This window comes from Alosa alosa, chromosome 14 (assembly GCF_017589495.1).
Source record: "Alosa alosa isolate M-15738 ecotype Scorff River chromosome 14, AALO_Geno_1.1, whole genome shotgun sequence".
Classification (NCBI taxonomy): Eukaryota; Metazoa; Chordata; class Actinopteri; order Clupeiformes; family Clupeidae; genus Alosa; species Alosa alosa.
Window position 1 is genome coordinate 31,326,279 of NC_063202.1, and position 18,986 is coordinate 31,345,264.

General features: G+C 43.5%; 1 protein-coding gene across 2 annotated transcripts; it reads left to right on the forward strand.

Moving 5' to 3' along the window:
• The first annotated feature begins 218 nt into the window (after window positions 1-218).
• On the forward strand, window positions 219-15,941 carry LOC125307131 (src substrate cortactin-like). Of its 2 annotated transcripts, XM_048262950.1 has the most exons (17): window positions 219-375; window positions 1,736-1,819; window positions 1,948-2,021; window positions 2,354-2,483; window positions 4,385-4,495; window positions 4,631-4,685; window positions 6,581-6,691; window positions 7,365-7,475; window positions 8,585-8,695; window positions 9,102-9,212; window positions 10,770-10,825; window positions 11,234-11,303; window positions 11,548-11,696; window positions 11,936-12,016; window positions 12,489-12,696; window positions 12,936-13,004; window positions 14,407-15,941. In XM_048262950.1, exons 2-17 carry the CDS (start codon window positions 1,736-1,738, stop codon window positions 14,541-14,543), a joined length of 1,668 nt encoding a protein of 555 aa, XP_048118907.1. In that variant the 5' UTR covers window positions 219-375; the 3' UTR covers window positions 14,544-15,941. The 2 variants fall into 2 exon arrangements, with proteins under 2 accessions (XP_048118907.1, XP_048118908.1); XM_048262951.1 differs by lacking the exon at window positions 9,102-9,212 and having other exon boundaries at window positions 221-375.
• The last annotated feature ends 3,045 nt before the right edge of the window (window positions 15,942-18,986 follow it).

Below are 18,986 nucleotides of genomic sequence, written 5' to 3' on the forward strand. Positions count from 1 at the left end.
GGCACATTTCTAAGGCCAGTTTCTGCTTTCACATTTCTGCTTTCATAGAAAGATATACATATGTTTCGTCTCTCATTATTCTTTGCTCCATAATTTACAAAAAACTATTTAGACTGTCAGACTGTGTGAACTGAGGTGTAGGCTTTGAATAGTCAGGTCGGTCATTAGAGGATCCCTAGCGTCACTTCCTCTTTTTGAAGTCCAGGTGGTGCTATCGTACTCAAAGCAGGAAGAGGGAATGGGAGAGTGGGAGAGCCGGAAGAGTGGAGACAAGGAATATTCCATTAGGCAAGGGCTGTCAACGCTAACACCGTAGGATCCCCCGTTTTCCTTATTTGTAAGCGTATTTCTCAAAGAAAAGTGCAAGCGGCGAAGGTATGTATGTGAAATCCTACGATTACCTTTTTTGGAAGGAACAAACAATGATCCTGCGACAAAATGCGAGATGGAGAAAAAGCTGCGAGCACCTACATTAAATCATTGACGTTAGCTAGCAGAATCTCAAGGACCGAGAAACTAGAACAGGAAATACCTCTATGATGAAGGCTTCTCTGCCTTTATAATTAACTGGCATACTCCCCTCGTGTTTAATACTTGCCAACTATTGAATGTTTTTTTTTAATAGTTTGTGATTTCATCGTCAGACAACACAGATGGTGATTTATATTTAGCCTAACAAAGAAAGCCCGTCAGTGTTGCTCAACTATAGCTAACTTAGTTGATTAGTACCTAGACATGTCATGATCTGATATTGAGATCTTTGCGTCACATAAATTAGGTGTCATATTTTGATTCAGGAGTAGCGTTGGTGTTGAGTTCAATTGCACGCCTCAATAAACAAATGCTATGTGCGATAAATATGAGCCATTTGAATATACATCGTTTCCTGGACTGGTCGGAATTGGCCTACTTTTCACGATTAAGGTCTGTAGATCAGTGGTGCGTTGTGACTGTTGGCTATTTAATTACACCTGTGGCAGCAAACCGAGAATTACAATGTTTCTTTGTCATCCTGGGCTACTAAGCTATGTATAAAGCTACAATGTATCTGTCTGATGCAGGCTACATGTTTTTGCTCACCCGTAGGCTACATTCCAGCGATTAAAGCTGAATACCACAAATTGGCCTCGACATGGAAGGGTTTGTCCATACTGGAAGGACATCATAGCCTACTTAATTTGTGTTTCTGAACAAAAAAGTCGTGTCTGTGTTCAGGACACGTACCGAAACGTTTAATAATGCTAAGAAATTAATTGGGTGTGGTACTGCTACTGGAAGTTGCTCCACACTCTTAGCCTTACTATCAGCCTGTAAGATTGGTATTACCAGCGTTGTCTCATGGACTGCTAAAATGGTCGATTGTTGTTTACAACAGCTTTAAATGACTCTAACGCTGTCTCATGATTTGCAACGAATTAGTAAAGATGGGGCCACGTCTATGGCGTCCAGCATTGTCCTTTATTAAACACAGATGTAGCAGTTAAGATGAGTCAGGGGGGTGTAACTCCCCTCATTCAGGACCCAGTCCACCTATAGCCCACTTCCAACTGTTACTGCACTAAAGACTGTCAATTTATGTTGTTTAATAAATAGGCTTAAGGGTTTTGAGAGGCTTAAACATGTTACTCATAAGTGTATTCTTTCTGGCTATATGATGATTCTTGAACATGCAATGTGCATCTAGAGTAGGTTGCTGGTTACAACTATTTACTTAAAGTGAACATTTCATTTGTAGATGTGGAAGGCAGCAGCAGGTCAGTCTGTGAAGGTGGCAGTTGATGATGGAGGAGACGACTGGGAGACTGATCCAGACTTTGAGGTAAGCCATGCACATTGCACTAAAGATTAACCTTGTGTTTGTTTCAAATAACACAATGTTATTGCCCTTCCTCATAGTACCTGTCATTTCTGACTTCTCTCTGATATATTTTGTTTCCTTGGTAACAGAACGATGTGTCAGAAAAAGAGCAGCGATGGGGTGCCAAGACTGTGGCCGGCTCAGGACATCAAGAACATATCAAGTGAGTCTACTTTGTTACTTTGTGCATCATTCACTTCTTAGTGCTGTGGGTGTTCTTCAGATTCTTTACTAGCGTTCACTTTAAAACATTTGCCAAAACCTTGCTCCGTGTGTTAGTGTGTGTGTGATTCTAGTAGTGTGGGGTGCTTGTATTGGATTGGATGTGGAACAGAATATGAGATTTAGTATTAGAGTATTGAAGTATTGAGTGTGTGCGTGGATGAAACGCATCAAGAGAAATGTTCGGTATCATGCTCAATGAGCGCAGTGGAGTGTAGCCAACACCAAGACATACCCTGCATGAGCTGGAACCTCTGCTTCCGTCTTCCACAGCATCCATGACCTGCGCCAGACGGTCTCCTCGGAGCACACCAACCTGAAGCAGAAGGAGCTGGACGACATGCCCAAGGCCTCGCATGGCTATGGGGGCAAGTTTGGCATCCAGGAGGACCGCATGGACAGTGTAAGTGGAGTCTCTCTCTCTCTCACACTCACACACACACACACACACACACACACACACACACACACACACACACACACACTAGGCAGTGGATCAGTGTAGTTGAACAGAGAGCCACCCTCTTTTATTGATGTGATCCTTATAGAACACCCCTGACTTCAGTATTTGAAGTCCATATATACCATGCTTGTTTTTGGCTGGATGTTCAGGAAGTGGAATGAACACCCTGTTGTACGTTCATATGAACTGATATGTGCACACTCTTTACTCTGCAGTAAAGCTCACACATTTGGTCAGGACCAATTTACCAGGGCCATGCACCTTAGTCAAGTAGGTGAGCTGCCAACCTGTGGCAGTGTAAATCCTGTTAGACGGCTGGCACACTGGCATGTGCCTGCTGGTATTAGCTCAAGGTCAGGACTCCACATGAACAACAGCAGGGTTACATGGGCACTCTTGTGTTGGTTAGGGATAGGTATGTGCCCAGGTATGTGCCAGGTCCATAAGGTGTACAAGTGGGCTTGCAGCAGCAGGTTGTCAGCGATGCGTTCCACCGGGTAGAAACTAAATGGCTGAAGCCGCATGTGTCAAAACAGATCACCGTCCCAGCATGCCTCATGGTCATGGGCCCTCATGTTAAGAAGCGGCAGTAGTGCTGTGTTGACAGAGGGGCCCAGCGGGTGATGAGAAGGAGCTTGTAATGGATGCCTTGCATGTAAACTGCTGGCCTGTCCAGTCTTGATGGGAACATAAGATCAATATAGGAAACCGCAACAAGGACAGCAGGAAACATCTCTTTAAATCTGATCCCAATGGTTAAAATTGCTCTAGAGAGGGCTGGAAGATCTTGTCTAAAATAAACCCAACTGTCATTTAACAGATTTACCTTTGTGATGGAAATACCTGATCATTTGTGCTGCATTGGAAAGCCTCAGTTTAAACCATTTTAATACATGGCATCAGGAGTTTAGCTTTTTGTGGCAACTGTTATGATCTATTAAAAGACTCCATTATTATGCAATTGCAACACTCAATTATTATGAAATTTCTGAAATGTTAAAATTTCTGGTCCTTCCCCATTGTTAACAGCTAATCACAGCCTTACATGTCAGATCTATTACAAAAAAATGAGCATTGTATATTAGAGTGCATTGTAAGAGGTTATAAGTGATGGTATTGGTAAGTATCTGTGGCTGTTGGACCCGCACAGGAAGGCTTTAGCTCTGCTCTGCTAATCCAGGAGTGTAAGTGTGAGACACGATATGATGAGCTGTTTGGGACCCATTACATCCCCATGACTCTGGCAGTGATTGCTGTGTGTGTGTGTGTGTGTGTGTGTGTGTGTGTGTGTGTGTGTGTGTGTGTGTGTGTGTGTGTGTGTGTGTGATGGCCTAGATGGGTTGGGCTCCATTAGGAATGAGTTGACGGAAGTGTTAATGTGTGAACAGGCTGTGGCAGGAGCTGGGCTGACACAGGGGTCAGTGTGCTCTCGTCTCCACTGGTGTGTGTGGGGTCATAAACGTGCTGACCCAGCCTTGGCCCACTGAGCCAGAGAGGCTTGGTTTTACCTAGCACTGCAGGGAAGGGATTAGCACACACACACACACACACACACACATACACGTTCGCTCAACCTGTATGCCCCGGTTATACAAAAAAGTTGTTAGGCCTCTGCAGTGTCCCAGCATAGCTTTGAACTTGAAGCAGGGCGTTCTATTGTCCGTTTCTTTAAGATGTCATCAAAACCATGGCTGCTCTCTGATGTACCACAAGTCTTTCCTGACTCACTCTCTCTCTCACTCTCTCTTACTCACTGCCCTCTCCCACTCACTGCCCTCTCCCTCTCTCTCTCACTCTTGTCCTCTCTCTCTCTCACTCTCATTCCTGCCCTCTCTCTCCAGTCGGCTGTGGGCCATGACTACCAGAGCAAGCTGTCCAAGCACTGCTCCCAGACAGACACCTCCAAAGGCTTTGGTGGCAAGTTTGGAGTTCAGGCAGATCGCGTTGACCAGGTACAGTCCCATCAAACAAGTTTGCATTCAAAGTTGGAGGAAAGTGCAGCAAAGCAAGTGTTAAGAATTGTTGCAGAAAATATGCAAGTATCAACATAAGGATGTGAACTAGGTCACTTTGGGGTTTTTTTGCAGTCTGCTGTGGGTTTCGAATATGCTGGGAAGACAGAAAAGCATGCCTCACAGAAAGGTAAAGCAACCTTTTTCCATCATCTTGTTAGCAGAGGGAAAAATACAATTCTGGTATGTGTCCACTTTACATTTGGCATCTAATGATGATTGGTTCCTTATTCAATTAAGACAAAAGACATTTGTACAAGTCTGGTCCAGTGGTGCTACAGCCTCTGTGTTATGACTCAATCTCCTCCTTCCCGTACATTGTTCAAATTCAGAAATCAATCTAGACTGCCTGGCGGCAATGAAAAGAGAGATCTGTTCCGACTGGCCTGTATTTGCTTTTGAAAACACTGTACGCTGATTGCACCAAGAAGTGTTCCTGGCATTGGACATTGCTGAGTGAGAGACATAAAAGTGCAGCGGAATGCACTGAGCTCAGGGAGTATGGAGGAGCTACTGCATCTCTGTAATGTTCCTAATCTCTAATAAGGACGAGTGGTGGAACTCCAATGACTGCTTTTAATGTTTGCTGGTGAGATCTGACCACATTGCCTGCCCACTGCCCAGCTATGTTTGGATCAGGACGGCTATGTCTGACCAATTTTCGATCACAAATGCCGTTTCACTTACATGTGGATGTGATTGAGGCTAATTGAGGAGCCATTAGATGTCCAAGCGTGAACAGGGCCCGTGTGTAGGAGGCCGTACTGAGTCTGCAGTAGAACCTTATCAGAAGCATCAGCAACAGCCCTCACCAATTCACATACAATTGAATAGGAGTTTTGTTCTCACCGCAGTAATCATCAAAATGGCTTCAGCTTTTTCTCATGATTCTTCTTTCCACTATTTGGAAAGGAAGTATAATATCTTAAATTACTGAAACAAAGATGCCCTCTTCCCCAATGGTATTGTTGTTCAGTTTTACCGGCAAGCATTGCCAAACAGAAGATATTATCTTACCGCAATTCTGCTAGGCCTGACAATTATGCAAATTTTGCTGAGCCAAATTCAAGTGGAGCACAGAGATTGTATCATGTAGGGAAGTAAAGGTGTCAGCATGTTTCAGGAAGTACATTTGGGATTTAAAGGTGCTGTCTGATTAAGAGCCCTGGTTATCATATTGTGAAGTGCTGTTGACCCTGTTGCTTGTGTTTGCTGTGGCATAGATGAGCTTCATGCTTCATGCACTCCTCAGCCATAGTTGGCACACACTGGCTTAAGCTTCCACTCCATGCCCAAGACTCCCTAGTTGTCCTGCGCTCTCTGAAAGCAAACCGTCCACACAAACCAGACATTTCATTTATTTGTTTGTTTGTTTGTTTATTGAACTGTTACTGAACAGCACATATGTGCAGATTACTGTTCTTGTATCAGTATGAATGAGTTAGCTGATTTCCTTTTACAGTCCTCGGGCAGGTTAATTAAAGATAGCTGATTTCCTTTTATAGTCCTTGGGCAGGTTAAAAATAGCACACCAATACACCACGGAGTTTGGCACATCATGAACCAAATAAATCAAAGCATGAATGGCATGATGTTCCTTGAGATGGCCTATTCCTTGAGCTCTGTTGCAGCACAGCCACCATGCCATGTAGCAACACTTTCAGACCTTTGTAAATCACTTAGCCATATAGACAGCCATCAGATTATTGCACAGTCTTAGTCCTTTTAAAGGGCAGATGTACAATCATATATTCCACTTCCATACTCTTTTGAAACATGAATCATATCCTCTTATCTTACCTAAACATCACTGTGTAGTTTCAGAGTTGTACACACACACACACACACACACACACACTCCTCAGTACTGGCCTTTATCAGTTCTGCTGCTTTCTGCTCTGTCTATAAGCAAAAGTGTCCTTCTGCTAAGACCATCCCTTCTCTCCATCCATCCGCTCATCCCTCCATCCGTCCTGCTGTGCCCTGCTGCCTTGCTTGACCCTGCTGTGCTGTCACTTCACCCAGACTACTCCACGGGTTTTGGGGGGCGCTACGGGGTGCAGACTGATCGGGTGGACCAGAGTGCCCTGGGCTTTGATTACCAGGGCAAAACCGACAAACATGAGTCGCAGAAAGGTTTGTTCAACCCGCCCCCAGATCCTCCCATGCAAATGTGTACACACACACACACACACACACACACACACACAAAAGACACACATGTGTGTCACAGCTCCAGACAGACCAAAGGTGCGTAAAGAGCCTGTCTGCTCTGTGGTTCACCATGCTTTTAGCCCGCCCATACAGTGCTTTGTGTGTGGTAAAGGCTTCAAGTTCATAGTTTTGTTTTGTTGCATTCGTTGCTATGCTGTAGTCATGTAATTGGATCTTTGTGATCCAGTAGCAGCGATGCTTAACCCTCTGTTTGAAGGGTGAAACATTCACACATGTTAAGTTAGTGTCTCTCTCTCTCTGAAGTTGCAGCACTGTTTGCTAAGTGTTGCCACCCATGTGTTCACCATAGTTTGGAATCCTCCTGTTTGAAGTAGGTGTAGCCTATGGCTTAAAATTGTACACCAACATTGCACTGAATTACACTACCATACCATAATCTAATAAAGAAACTGAGCTTGGAGGCAGCGCCTCAGGCAGACGGCGAACTGAATTGCCAAAAGAGGAGCCGCAACTCATTTCCTGTTGTAAAACAATTTGAGAGATTTGGGCTGGCAACACAAGGCTTCAGTGATCTTTTGGACAAGTGTGTTGTTTTTAACTCTAACTCGCCAATGTGGCTGACTCCTTTCTTCAGACTACTCTAAAGGCTTCGGTGGAAAGTTTGGTGTGGAGACGGACAAGGTGGACAAGAGTGCGGTTGGGTTCGAGTACCAGGGGAAGACCGAGAAACACGAGTCACAGAAAGGTTTGTGATCCCCACTGCTTCAACATGACTTTCAAAAAGCCATTAGACAGAATGACCACATCAGGTTGGTGTCAGGACTGTAAACATTGGAAGTCATCTGCTTTAATCGTTAACGCCAGAACAGACTGCAGCATACACAGACTCCAAGAACCAGACTAAAGCTTATTTTTGAAATAAAAGGGACAGCAGCAGCGTGTGAGTGAACACACCAAACACTAACTCAAAAAGGGCTTGTGGAGATGGTCTTCTAGAGAGGGTGTTAACCACTCCAGCACTTCTGCACTGCCAGTATCAAGCAGAGGCAGATCTAGGGGTGTGTGCAGAACTATGCTGCATACAGCATCCCTTGTGAAGGGTCCATAATGGATAGAGGATGAAGTGGCGCTGAAGACCGACGGAACCGCCTCAAAGCGCCCTGCACAGGCGCGGCCTTTTTCTACTCCACAGCAAAGCAAACACAGGCTCGCTGTTTTGAACTGCAGCCACAGCAGTCACACTACTATCAGAGGAATGCCATTCATTCCTTTTGGACATTGTCCCAACTTGTATTCCTCATGGGAGATGTTGTACTGGAGATGAGAGTGAATGGGCTCCAGCAGCAGAGGCCCTGCTGATGCGTTTGGCAGACGAGCCCAATTGACCTCCTCCCCCACTGCGTGCGCTGGGAATGGAGCCTTGGAGAAGATGACTTGTAAATGTAGGCTGGGCCTCTGCCTCTGCCTCTGCTGCACTGGGAGGTTCATTGGGCTAGCAAGGGCCTTCTGCAGGTCACTTCAGCTTCCAGCAGCACAGAGAGGTTTCTGCTTTGAAAAGGAGAAGTGTTAACGTGTTGTTAATATCAGACCCTGTGCTGTATATGAAGCATGCTGTACTCGCGCTTTATTGTGTTTGTAAATATACACAATGGACTAATTGGGATTGCAAGTTTAGTTAGATTTTGGCAACATTTGTATGGCATGAAGTTGGAGAATCTGAACTGCTTAATCATGACATGGATGTGTGTTTGTTTGTTTGTTTGTTTGTTTGTTTGTTTGTTTGTTTGTTTGTTTGTTTGTTTGTTTGTTTGTTTGTTTGTTTGTTTGTTTGTGTGTCTGTGTTTGTGTTCGCAGACTATGTGAAGGGTTTCGGTGGAAAGTTTGGCGTGCAGGCTGACCGCCAGGACAAGTCGGCTCTGGGATGGGACCATCAGGAGAAAACGCAGCTTCACGAGTCTCAGAAAGGTAACGTGGAAGCAGAGACCCTGACCCCGTCCAGCAGACCAGACGTACGGTCACTCGCCCTCCTAGTCCACTGTGCCTTGTTTTGTCCAGCTATCCTCCATGCACAAGTTGCCTGTTTCCAGGCCCAGTACTGAAGAGCCAGCGTGGTTGAAGTTAAACAAACTTCTCTCTCCCTCATGGCGTCGCTCTCATCAAGCCACTTCCTCTCCTGTGAGAGTTTCTGGAAGGGAAACCAGAAGTGAAAGGCATTGAGTCAAATATAACCTTGTCAGAGTGCTGCTGTTGCTGTCATTGTTGTATTTGTCCATATGTTTTGTCTGTTTGTGTGTATATATATGTGTGTGTGTGTCTGTGTGTATGTCTTGTCACTGTATGTATATGTGTGTGTGTTTGCGGACTCTTGCAGACTATAAGCGGGGTTTCGGAGGGAAGTACGGGGTTGAGGCGGACAAGCAGGACAAGAGTGCCCTGGGCTTTGAGCACAAGGAGAGCCTGGCCAAGCACGAGTCTCAACAAGGCACCGTCTCCGACTGCCCTCCCTCCCCCCTCCCACCCACCCACCGCTCCTTATCCTGTCCTGTTGTCTGCACCTGCCAATCAATGTGCTTCTTCTCCCCCTTTCTGCACTGATGCACCTGAGACAGCAACCCCCCCCCCCTCCCCCACCCCAGTCTGAAGAACAGAGCATAGCAGAGCAGAGTTGCTCCGCTAGATGTACCAGATTACTCTATCGCAAAGTCAGGCACTTTTAGCCTTACATTTACACAGCCAATACTAAGCACCTAGAGCCTAACGTTCGTGTTATGTTAGAGTATCAAACATGATGACATTTGATTGACATTGATATGGATGAAATGTTATGATCACAGGAATCACTCTGTCTGTGCACCATGAAGAAGTACACTAATCATAGAATGATTCTCCAGCAAGCTACTCAAACATAACTGCTATTTAAGATACTTAAATATTTCTATCAGCAGCTTGCTAAAAGCTACACAGAGTGGAAGATTAGATCATGGGGAAGCCAAAGTGATGTTACCTAATGGTCAATATTTCACAAAAACAGACCTGGGACCCATTGTGCAATACTAGGGATCAGATTATGTTGCAGCATTATGTTTGGGAGATTTTTTCTTTTTTTTACAAGTCAGATATGATCTCCCCGTATCGGACCCGTCCAGCTGTTGGATCTCGGTCATTGTGTTGTCAGCTTTGTTGAAAATGTTAGCTCAGTGTTTACCATGGTCAGTCCTGCCACTAAACTCTGTGCTGCGCGGGCCCACCTGACTCAGTTAATCCTCCGCTTTGTGTGTGTGTGTGTGTGTGTGTGTGTGTGTGTGTGTGTGTGTGTGTGTGTGTGTGAGTGTGAGTTGCGTCCTGCGTGCCAGTGCAAGCAGGACTGGAACAAATACGCGCTGGGCAGTCTGGCCCACAGGCCGGCCATTAATCCCAAAACAAGTCTGCCGGTCAGTCAAAGTTAGCTGGCTCAGGCTAAACTCTCTTCTTGTTTTTAAAAAGGGTTTGATCTGCTCACCTGGGCTTCTGCAGAGACTTAGATGTTGCGTTCTCCCAATCCCCCCTTTGTGTTGCCGTCCTGACCAGTTGTTGTCCCTGTCCCGTTTGAATGACCCTGCCCAGTGGCCACCCATCACCCATGTGCTTTATCTGCTGCTGGTTCAGTTGTATGCAGACATGCTCATCAGTGCATGATGGCTGCACAGTCACACAGGCCACAGTGCATCCTGCCTACCACACACACACACACACACAGCTGCTTGCACTCGGCTTGTGCAGAATGGGCTTGTGACAGCTGGACATGCAGAACTGAAGTGAATGAATAAGTTATTGGAGATACAGTAACACTGGCCGCATCCATCTTGTTGTCCATGTGATTTGTTTTCTTGTGAGCTTCTTCTTCTTCTTCTTCTTCTTCTTCTTCCAGGTTTGCATGGCTGCTCCTCAGCCTAGTGTATGATTTTCCTTCGCCCTTCTGTTGCGCTCATGCCCTGGGACTGCTAATGGAGTCGACCCCTCTGAGCTGCACGTCTAACTTTAGATTGTCCCTCTATTCCAGACTACTCAAAAGGATTTGGAGGCAAATATGGAGTCCAAAAGGATAGAATGGATAAGGTAGTTATGCATGTACATATATATTATATGGTAGAAACAATGTTTTTGTTTACATTATGACAGCTCTTGTAGCTTGTTCTTTTAACCTTGTTAACAGGCAGTTCATATTTTCTCATGTATTTATTTCTTAGACAGTTTCTGACTGTTTAATGATGGCTTTATTTATTAACATTGGCTGAGTGATAAATTGTCCTTCACACCACAAGTATTTGGATAGATAAAGACAGCAGTTGAATCACCACGCATTAAAAGCCCATGTTAGCCACAGTGGAAGGTCATTGTGCCTTACTGACCTCATGGCAGATTGTGTGCAGTCTTGGTCACTTGGCCTTGAGGGTTTATCAGCGCTGCCGAGCGGAGGGAGGTTCCTGGGCAGTTAGTAAATATTTGCTACTGTTTGTTTCTCAGAGTGCAGGGACCTTTGAGGAGGTGGAGAGACCAGCCTCTGGCTACCAGAAGACCAAGCCTGTAGAAGCAGGTGCTGTATGGGGGACATTTGACACACTCTAGAATAGGATCTTTTCCCACTTTACCCAGGCACACATGTACAGACACACAATAGAAGATCTAACACAAACCAACTCTACCTGTTTCAGTCTTTAATTGACAATAGGTGAAACAACACCTCTTTCTGCCTCTGTTCAATATCTTTCTTTCTTTCTCTCTCTCTCTCTCTCTCTCTCTCTCTGCGCTGTCTTGTGCTCTGCTCTCTGCCACATTAGTCAGTGCCAACACCGGGAGCATTAAAGCTCGCTTTGAGAACATCGCCAAGCAGAATGAGGAGGAGGACCGGAAGCGCGCTGAGGAGGAGCGGGTCCGGCGGCAGGCCAAGGAGAAGCAGGAGCAGGAGGAGGCGCGCAGGAACCAGGAGGTGGGCTGCTGCAGGAGACGCCCCCCCCCCCAACCTGCTTTACTCATCAGGAGAACCTCCTGGGAATCACTGGGAACCTCCTGGGAATCACTCATTTACAAATGCCCTTGTATACAGACATGCATGAGCATTAACACACACACACACACACACACACACACACACACACACATACACACACACACACACACACTTTGAGAGTTTGTTTTCACACCCAGTTGTTTTTTCCTTTCTTGCAGGAGGCAGCCAAAGCCAAGCCTCCGTCTCCCGTGCCGAGCCCCAGCCCCAGCCCCACCCCTGCTGCCCAGCCGGTGTACGAGGTAAGAGGCCTGCTGTTGTTTACACCACCCAGACCCAGTTTGTTTACATCAGGAGGAATGGTCCACATGCTGCCATTTTGTGCCACTATTATACAATTTAGAGTGAATAGGTCAGACATGCACTTCTCTATAAGCTTTAAATCTGTCCAGAAATGCCATACCAACTCTCATTGGTTTATGTAAATGCTGACATTGGCTTCTTTAGCCCTTGGTATGTGTGATTTGTTTTTGAAAGGACTCTTCCTTGATAGAGTGAAGGAAGTCTTGAAAGGACACTTCCTTCATGGAGTGGGTTTTGTGTTTTGGTTCCAAGAAGGACAAGCAAAACCAGCCTGTCAGGAAAACCATGTGGGAAAAACATGTTTTTAGCAATGACAAAAGAGCATTTGTGACCACTGCTTTTGAACTGGTGGTGAGGTTGCCCTCTGAGGTGTTGGTGTTCTGTCGCCCTCTGCTGGTATGTGTGTGTCAGGACACCGGGCTGTATGAGGAGCCTCCACAGGAGAGCACCGACAACAGCAACAACATCTACGAGCCTGAGCCTGTGGCCAAGCCCATGTCCACTCCTGCCACGGAGCAGACCTACGAGGAGACGGCCCAGGAGGACATGTACCAGAACGTGGACGAGGACTACCAGGCTGGAGGAGGTGGGGACTCCACACCCGCAGGTGGAGCAGAGGGTACAAGGAGCGCAAGAATACTAACAAAACACCCGCCTACTTTTTCTGACGTGGTCAAAACCAGGCATTTGACGCCATAATCTTGCGCTTTGACAGTCTGATTGACAGTTTTTCACCATTTCCTGACAATTTATGGATCAAGTAACTAATCGATTAATCAAGGAAATAATCAACAGATTAATTGACTGAAAATAATGGTCAGTTGCATCCCTAGTCATATGTGTTTTTCCTCTGTGTAGATGCCCAGACGTATGACTATGGAGAGGACCTGGGGGTGACCGCTGTGGCCCTGTATGACTACCAGGCTGGTGAGTGTGTTGGTCGTAATGTCTAATGGACACTAGTGCACTAGTAACCACACCTATGTAGGGAAGCTGAGACACTCGTGGAATATGCACATTCAAGTTAAACTGTATTCATGTCAAAATATAACCAGTGTTGGGAAGGTTACTTTAAAAATGTATTCCACTACAGATTACAGAATACATGCCCTAAAATGTATTTTGTAACATATTTCGATAGATTACTCAAAGTGAGTAACATATTTAGAATTCTTTGTATTACATCTGCATTGTATTATTTTTATTAACAGTGGATGAAACAGTTATGTGAGTTGATTTGAAGTTGTAAGACCTATAGCTAATGTCAACAACCCACAACGTACTTTACAGTGTGGATGGATTGATAAGCCATTTGCTGTGAAGCACTGTGTCAAAGAAGAGGTTTTGTCTGCATATAGGCTAATAGGCTACTGAATCCCAAACAAAGTAAACACTGATAAAAAAAAAAAAAAAACAAATACACATATTAAAAACAGCACAATGGGAGTTACACGAAACGAGAACCTATAGTGGCCTACCACATGCTGGGTATAGGCCCTCGCAACAAAACTCATTTTACATTCTAGATTGCCTGAGAGGTTTGTCATGTGGGCTATCAATATAAACAGAGCGGGAGGAGAAAGGAGCCACCTGACAGATACATAGGCTACATGGTGTGTGTAAAACAATGTATTTGAGTTTGAAAAGCTCAGAATACATAGTTTTACCCATATTATGTTCTAATGATTTCAAATGGAATCCCTTAAATGTATCAGTGTACAGTATATGGATTCTGAATACCACCCATTTAAATTGTAACTGTATTTCAATACAGTTACTTAAATGCAGTTACCGGTGCTCATATTTAGTATTTTAAATATGTAATCCTGTTACATGTATTCCGTTACTTCCCAACACTGAATACAACATAACTAAGTCCATGTCCAGTTGTCCACACGTAGCCGGGTATTTTTTAAAACTGAGATTTTTTATGCGTTTTGGCCTCGTCCACACGAAAACTTTGGCTGGAGATTTTAAAAATATCCGTTTTCATTGACAAAGTGGAGATATTTCAAAACTGTTTCAGTGTTTGTGTGTGGACAGGGGAAAACAGAGCTTTTGGATTGTCAAAATGTTGTCAGGTCGCTCATCTTGACCGCCTCCACTGCCTGTTTCTGTGATGGAATTATTTCGCAGTACGGAGGAAAAATTTCTTCTCAACTTGTTTCACAGTTTTCAGTCACAAAATCAATTAAGATATCTTAAAATATTGTCATATTTGTACTAATGTGGTGATACACAGTGTTTCACAGTGATGCAGAGAAAGACTACCAAACCATGCTGTGCAAGAGATCTCTTCCCAAATGTGACAGTCATATGATTTTTTCAGCTGGCGATGATGAGATTTCCTTTGACCCTGACGACATCATCACCAACATCGAGATGATTGACGAGGGCTGGTGGAGGGGTGTGTGCCGAGGGGCCTACGGACTCTTTCCAGCCAATTATGTGGAGGTTCGGCCATGAGACCACACCCCCACCCACTGGCCACGCCTTACCTGCCAAGCCCGTCTCCCTGGAGGAGAGGCCTTCCTTGCTCTCTTCTCTCATTCCTCTCTTTTTCCTCCCTTTCACCGCCCCCAGTCTATCTCGGCCCATCACAGGGCTTCTCTAAAGTGTCAAGCATTCTCAGGACTGTCAGCTCAGCTGCGTTTCTCCCCCTCTGTCTTGGTTCTCCTCCGTGCTCCACTCTCCCCTACTGGTCATCAGAGTGTCCATCTCGTTGGGAGGCAGCAGTGAGAAATCGCGTGTAGCAGCGAGGAGAGGGATTCCTGTAACAAGCTTCCCTGTAGCTCCTAACAGACCAACGGATGAGCGCTCTGCATACATGTACTCCACTAGTCTATCTTCATTTAGTGCTCTCTCTCTCGCATAATCAGCCCTCATGCATTAGAGAGACGACCCTTTGTTTCCGTCTCGGCCTGATGTGTTAGAAAGGCTTAAGCAAAAGCCCTCTGAAGTATTGACCTCACCTCACAAGCCATGTAGAGGTTTTAGGATCACCAAAGATGAGGGAACTATTTTATCTTGCAGTAGAAAAAAAATGCACCATTTCGGTGAAACCTTGAGCGGACACTCCTCCTTCTAAAGTGTTTCACTTGCGCTTCTAGTATTCACAGAGACTTGCTTCACTTGGAATCCATGGTTATCGTAGCTTGTAACTTTTGAGCTGCTCTAATTATTTTTCTTTCTTTTATATTTGTATTGGGTATGCAGTAACTCATGTGTTTGCCATGATGAGGCAAAAAAAGAAGAAAAAAAAAGATTTCCTTGCTAAGAACAGTCTCGCCATCTAGACTCACTTGTGCGGTGTATGACGCAACATTAACGACACTGCTTATCAGCCTGAAACAAAAAATCAGGCTGGAAAAAACCTTTGACCTGCTAGCTGCGGTCTAATAATGTGTTAAGCTGGAATCTAAAGACTGTTTAGAATATATATGAGAGGATTTCAGTGTTTTAAAATAAATATATTGAGGAAAGGGCAAAATCCTTCTATGTCCTATAGCTATAGCGTCATCTGTAGAGGATGTCTGTATGTGTTCCATAGGCATGCCCTGCTGTCTTTAAGTGTTGTTCTGTTCCACTTTGAGTATGGGATGCGGTGATGTATGGCTACTTAGATGCTCCACCACTGACCAACACATTTTAATCAAGCAGAAGAATGATTGATTTGAGGTTCTGTGTTTCTGTGAGATTCTAAACATGACACTGTGTGATGCTTCTTAATTTTAACCAATGATGACAATCCCATCCTGTTGCCATGGGAATCGTTTTGGCTTTTGAGTCTATAGACTAAAGTGTATGAGTGATTAAATGACTTCATCGGGTTGGGGTTTTATAATAAAGTGACCTTTACAAATACTTCATTTGGACTTTTTTTCTTCAGGCTCTGCATGAATAGAAAAAATAACTATACTGTATATGTAACAGTAAATGAAGCCATAATCTAACATGTAACCATGCATAATCCAAACCAGCCACACATACTTTGAAGTCAAAACAGATGCAAATCGAATAATATACTGTAACATTTCCATGAAGGCTACTTGTTTATCTATTTTCAGTTGAAACTGTATTATTTTTTTTGTATGCTAATGAAACAGTTATCTGAAAATAGTAGCAGTATTGCATATGCTCACCATATATATATATATATATATATATATATATATATATATATATATATATATATATATATATATATATATAATCTCCTTTTAGCCAGCCTATATATATATATATATATATATATATATATATATATATATATATATATATATTTACGAGCTGTGTTTTAGTGTCTCCTGGGAAAGTTTGAATTTGCAGCAAAATCTTCCCCAACAGAGGGCACCACCACACCACATACACACCTCCCATTGCATTTCTCACTGGTATGTGCATTTCAGTGAACACAGACAAACAGACCCAATCTAATACAGTTTGCTCATGCAGTATCACAGAATATACACTACTGTGTTTTGGATTGAGTTACAGAATGGCCTGACTGCATTTTCTCAACTGTGACTTTGAACCTACTGTTTAATTATGGGTGGTCCCTTTGGCCTCACAAGTTCTGCATGTCTTTCTCTGAGGGGTCGGTGTTCCCTATCTGCACAACTTGCAACGGCACAGCTGGTTTTGGACAACCTGCTGAAAATGCTTCACAGCTTTTAGTCACAAGAGACTCCCTCCCCACTGTCTAGCACACCAAGTTCTCCGAGGATGTGGCATCCACAACACCCATCAGGATCCAGGACATCACATGCTTGTTATTGTGGGTCTGTGTTGGCACTTAACTGGAATTGGCTGCTCTGAATCGGTCTGCTGTGTCTTACGGGAATGCTCAGGCACTGACTTTGGTGGTTGAACTGAACAAGATACTGGTTTATCCAGTATTGGCTGGTTTGTAGGCCACACACACAGACATATGCTTGGGAAAATAACACTTTGTGCTTAAAGTGCCTTCAGCCATGGCAGAGTAGTGTTGCCCTGCAGCATGTTTTGACATGCTGGCTCAAAGGTTAGGCAGCTAGGTTGCTAACTGTTGCCTACATAACCCACATAGCCAACATACCTCAAGAGATTGCAATGCAAGATTATTACAAACATTTCATAATGGGTCCACATTATGGATCTGTTGTGTCAAATGCCAAATGTACTATTCCAAACCAGAAAGAGAGATGCTATTCTAAGGCATTTGGAGCCCATGTGTTTGTTATGTCTAGTTTTTGCAGTGGTTCATGTGTTTTGCTTCCATAATCTCTGGCCCCCATAGAGATACACATGTAGATGGCAGATGTTGTCACATGGCCAGTGATAAAACTGAGCCAAATGACCATTATCTGTAATGAGGGTCACTATAATGTCATTGAACTATGACCAGTATGATGGCACATAACAAGATATGGTATCTGCTATGACATGTATATGACAATACTGTATGTTGAAATGATTGGGATCAAATTGTTATTCTTACAATTACAGCTACAATTATATTAGATGAAAGTAGCCACTTATTTTACAATAATAACCATCTGGTTGTAGGATAACTTATATTTGCCCTATAAATTGTACAGGATTTGGATAAAGAGTGATATTTCCTATGGTACCCGAAGTTCATGGAATTGTTATAATAATGCTGTAGTGTCCTCTGGGTATGTTCGACCTGTTGGGAGACACACACACACACACACACTCAACAGAAAGCAGGACAACAATAGTGCAATATGATATTTATTTCTTACAGTCAATTTTGGTTGCCATACAAGAAGTATTGAGGATCTGGGGGGAAGAGTGCAGTTACAGGAACTTCTCTTTTTCATTTGAATAATTCATTAAATCTAAATAAGAGGATTTGGTAGCACAAAATTACAGCAACATATATAACAGGAACACAGGTCTTTACACAAAGTAGAGCGAGAAACATCAGAATATCTATGAAAAATATAAAAGAAAAAAAAGAAAAGAAATTAGTTGAATAAATCAATTCTAGCTGATTGCTAGAGGAAGTTGGTAAGTGGTGGGGAGAGTGAGCATTGCCCAATCCACAAGGTGATGCTCTTTAGCATTTCATTTAAATCCACTAATACTTAGCTCTACTGTAAGTTTCCACATACAAAAATTAGCTTAGTGATATGTTGTTCCATAAAATCAACAGTCACATCTACTCTGTTTTTGTAGATTTATATATAAGATACTGTAAAAGTGTCCTCAGACCTGTTGCTAAGAAGTGGCCAGATACATTATGTATACATTTACGGTATGTGATATTTTGGTCGGTTTTACACACATTATACACAAACTAAGTCTGCGATTTCAAAATTAGTTACAATATGTATGGGAGGCATGACTTCTCATATCTCTGTCATTTTTGATTTCCAGACTAATTCATAGGTGAGTTGTTATTACTTCTTCAATTTTCAAAGTCTCATGGGATAAGGGATTACACAATTCTCAAAAACCACAACCAAAGAGATCCATTCAGTATAAATATTGCTTCTTAGGTACCTCAGAAATCTATCGATTTATTTAATCATTATACTTTTATAACTTTTTTTGGCAAACCACACTTTACTTCATCCAAATAGTTTATAAAATTCAATATAATTCTATATAAATCCTTAAAAATACTGTGCTCTTTTCTGACGTTCTGCTATTTTAAAATAAGATCTATTAAAAACGATAGGGTCATAGCAGCACAACTGGCGCAAGCCTTCTATCAAAGCAGGCTCGCAATTCCCTCCTTTTCTCCGAGAATAATCTAGAATAATCTCTACATCACACACACACACACACACACACACACACACACACACACATACACACACACAAACTAAAGAGGTGGCTGGAGAGGGGTGACTACAGGCACACAGCCACAGAAGAAAGAGAGATGAAGAGAGAAAAGGG